The following is a 2,249-nucleotide window of genomic DNA, read 5'->3' as shown; positions in this document are numbered from 1 at the left end:
CTCTTTCCCCTGTAACTCAGGAGACCAGAGGCAACAATTAACAGACTGTCACTGCAAAAGCCATTTCATTTTTAGCTGCACTGGCGCAGTGTGTTTCCTTGACTTCTGTTTGACTTTTCCACATCACAGAAGATTGCTCTGGTCTTTGCGTCATTTTAATTTGTATGACAAGTGTTTAATGTAGTAACAGCCATGTTTAACAGCGACAAAACGGACAGATCCATGCGGCGTAGAAAAGGCAAAAGCAGTGCAACTCACACTGTTGAGGAAGTTGAGAAAGATAAAAACTGCTGGTAGAATTTCAACCAAATTCCACAAGCCATGCACAGGAATGATCTCACCACCCTCTGGTCCTTACTTAACAGAGGCCAAAACCCAACCAATCAAAAAGAGAAGCCTCGTGTTTATGCTTCCTTACTCACTGCATTTAGGAAGAGTTTTCTTCTTTTCTTTCTCACTTGGTTTTAATTACAGAACATAAAATACAAGCACTTTACAGTGACTCCCTCAAAGATACTTTCGAATTTACTGGGTATTTTGTCCAGATTAGCTTGACTCCATTTAAACTCTATCCTTGTCCTTGCTGGCAGCTGAGGCAGGCTAGACAGGACAGTACTTGTATTTTCTTGTTTGAAGTTAATTCTGAGCTGATTCAAATTTCTGAGATAAAGAATTAAATCAGATAATTAAATTTTAATTTCCCAAGGACTGGGCCAGCTGGATGTTTCTAAGATTATTTTTAGCTTTGTGTTTATAAGCAAGGACTTGAAAGGCAAAATAGTAGTCGGTTGCACTTTGCCCTGGAAAAGACTTCTGTTTGCAAATGGCATCTCTTCTCTTCTTTGCTGTCTCCTTTCAGTAGTACATCATCTCTGATAGCTACATTTTTTTTCTACCCTTTATATATAAAAAAAAAAAAATTTCTACAGTGCCTCAAATTTTGGCCCTGCCCTTGTGATGAAGACCCTTTGCTCTGCTCTGTTCACATGCAGGGGCAATGGCAGCCACAGAAGGAACATTCACAGCCACATGGAACAATACCGTCAACCCTTGAGAATCAGAAGGAAAGAGGTAAGAAGTCTCTCGTGGAAAAAAAAGTCCCTCTCCAGTTTCACAATACCCCAAAAGTATTTGCTTTTACTCACAACCCACTGTTTTCCTGGTGTATTAATTTTTCCTCTGTTGTCTGCTTTACACATCTCATGATATTATTCTTCTGCACACAAGTGAGCAAATCACAAAGCTGCATTCCGTCTTCTGATTTTAGCAACTGATTTAGAAACTATGATGAGTATTCATACTTCTGAACCTCCCAACTCTAGTTTAAGCTTTTTTTTGGCCTGGATTCAACTAGTTGATTACAAAGAACATAAGCAAAGAAGTAACATTACAAATGTTTATATTAAAACTGAAGTTGTAAACGCAGTTTGAAACATCATGGAAAGAAAAATGAGACTCTGAAGTAGCAATTTTAACAAAAATAATGTATACGTAGGGATGGAAAATGAGATTATGCAGAAAGATTGACTTGCTAAGCCAACCAGTTGCTACACACATGGTCACTGACATTGAAGCCGCCAGTGTCAGAAAATTCAAGGATCCAGCTGCACTGTAACTGTGTTTTCATCCAGTCACAGACTGTCACATCCTAATTTTTTAATCATCTTTTCTTTTTTTTTTAGCCTCTTCTTTGATTCTCAGTAGAAGGCTATGTCAACATCAGAAACCAACAAGATTTCTGACAAGGAGGTGAAACATCTTTTAAAAATGTGTGACTGCTAATAATGCACTACCAATGTTTGGGGAAGGAAAACATGCTCAAACATACAAAATGAACTACTGTTTACTACTGATGGTGTTTGCCTTCTCCAAACACTACAGCACTCAGATGACTACAAGAAAGCTCTCTCTCCAAAATATTAATCCCCTCCTTACAGGTGACTTGATGGCTGATATAAGGTAAAACAGAAACAGGCAACGACATGTTTCCCTAAAATAAATTAAAGCTCAGTCTTGAAGAAAATACTTACAAATCTAGAGGAGTTGTCATTCCTCACAGTTTTGGCATTTCCAAAAGCTGGAGAAAGAGAAAAACAAATAAGGAGATCAGATCTATTAGCAAAAAAACCCCAAAACACTTAAATACTGCAGTGTCTGTGACTTTTTATATATTTAAAAGAAACCTAGACTTCTGAGAAACAATACTCCGTTCAGCGCTTGGGTATCAGTCACTGGGGATAGAAAGAGTG

At 38.0% G+C, this 2,249-nt stretch overlaps 1 protein-coding gene across 1 annotated transcript in view; it reads right to left on the bottom strand.

The window, feature by feature from the left end:
* The window catches only part of LOC104500428 (unconventional myosin-Ib-like), a gene marked incomplete at its 3' end in the record, with an annotated part of 39,566 nt that overhangs the window by 720 nt on the left and 36,597 nt on the right, over nucleotides 1-2,249 (bottom strand). Inside the window, exon 5 of the mRNA XM_010144070.1 lies at nucleotides 2,031-2,077. Within this exon, the coding sequence (XP_010142372.1) occupies nucleotides 2,031-2,077 (47 nt within the window). The remainder of the gene's footprint in view (nucleotides 1-2,030; nucleotides 2,078-2,249) is intronic.

The sequence above is a fragment of the Buceros rhinoceros genome, unplaced genomic scaffold (assembly GCF_000710305.1).
Source record: "Buceros rhinoceros silvestris isolate BGI_N320 unplaced genomic scaffold, ASM71030v1 scaffold11799, whole genome shotgun sequence".
NCBI classification, from domain to species: Eukaryota; Metazoa; Chordata; class Aves; order Bucerotiformes; family Bucerotidae; genus Buceros; species Buceros rhinoceros.
Note: the sequence above shows the minus strand (reverse complement) of the source record. Positions and strands in the feature narration are given on the sequence as shown.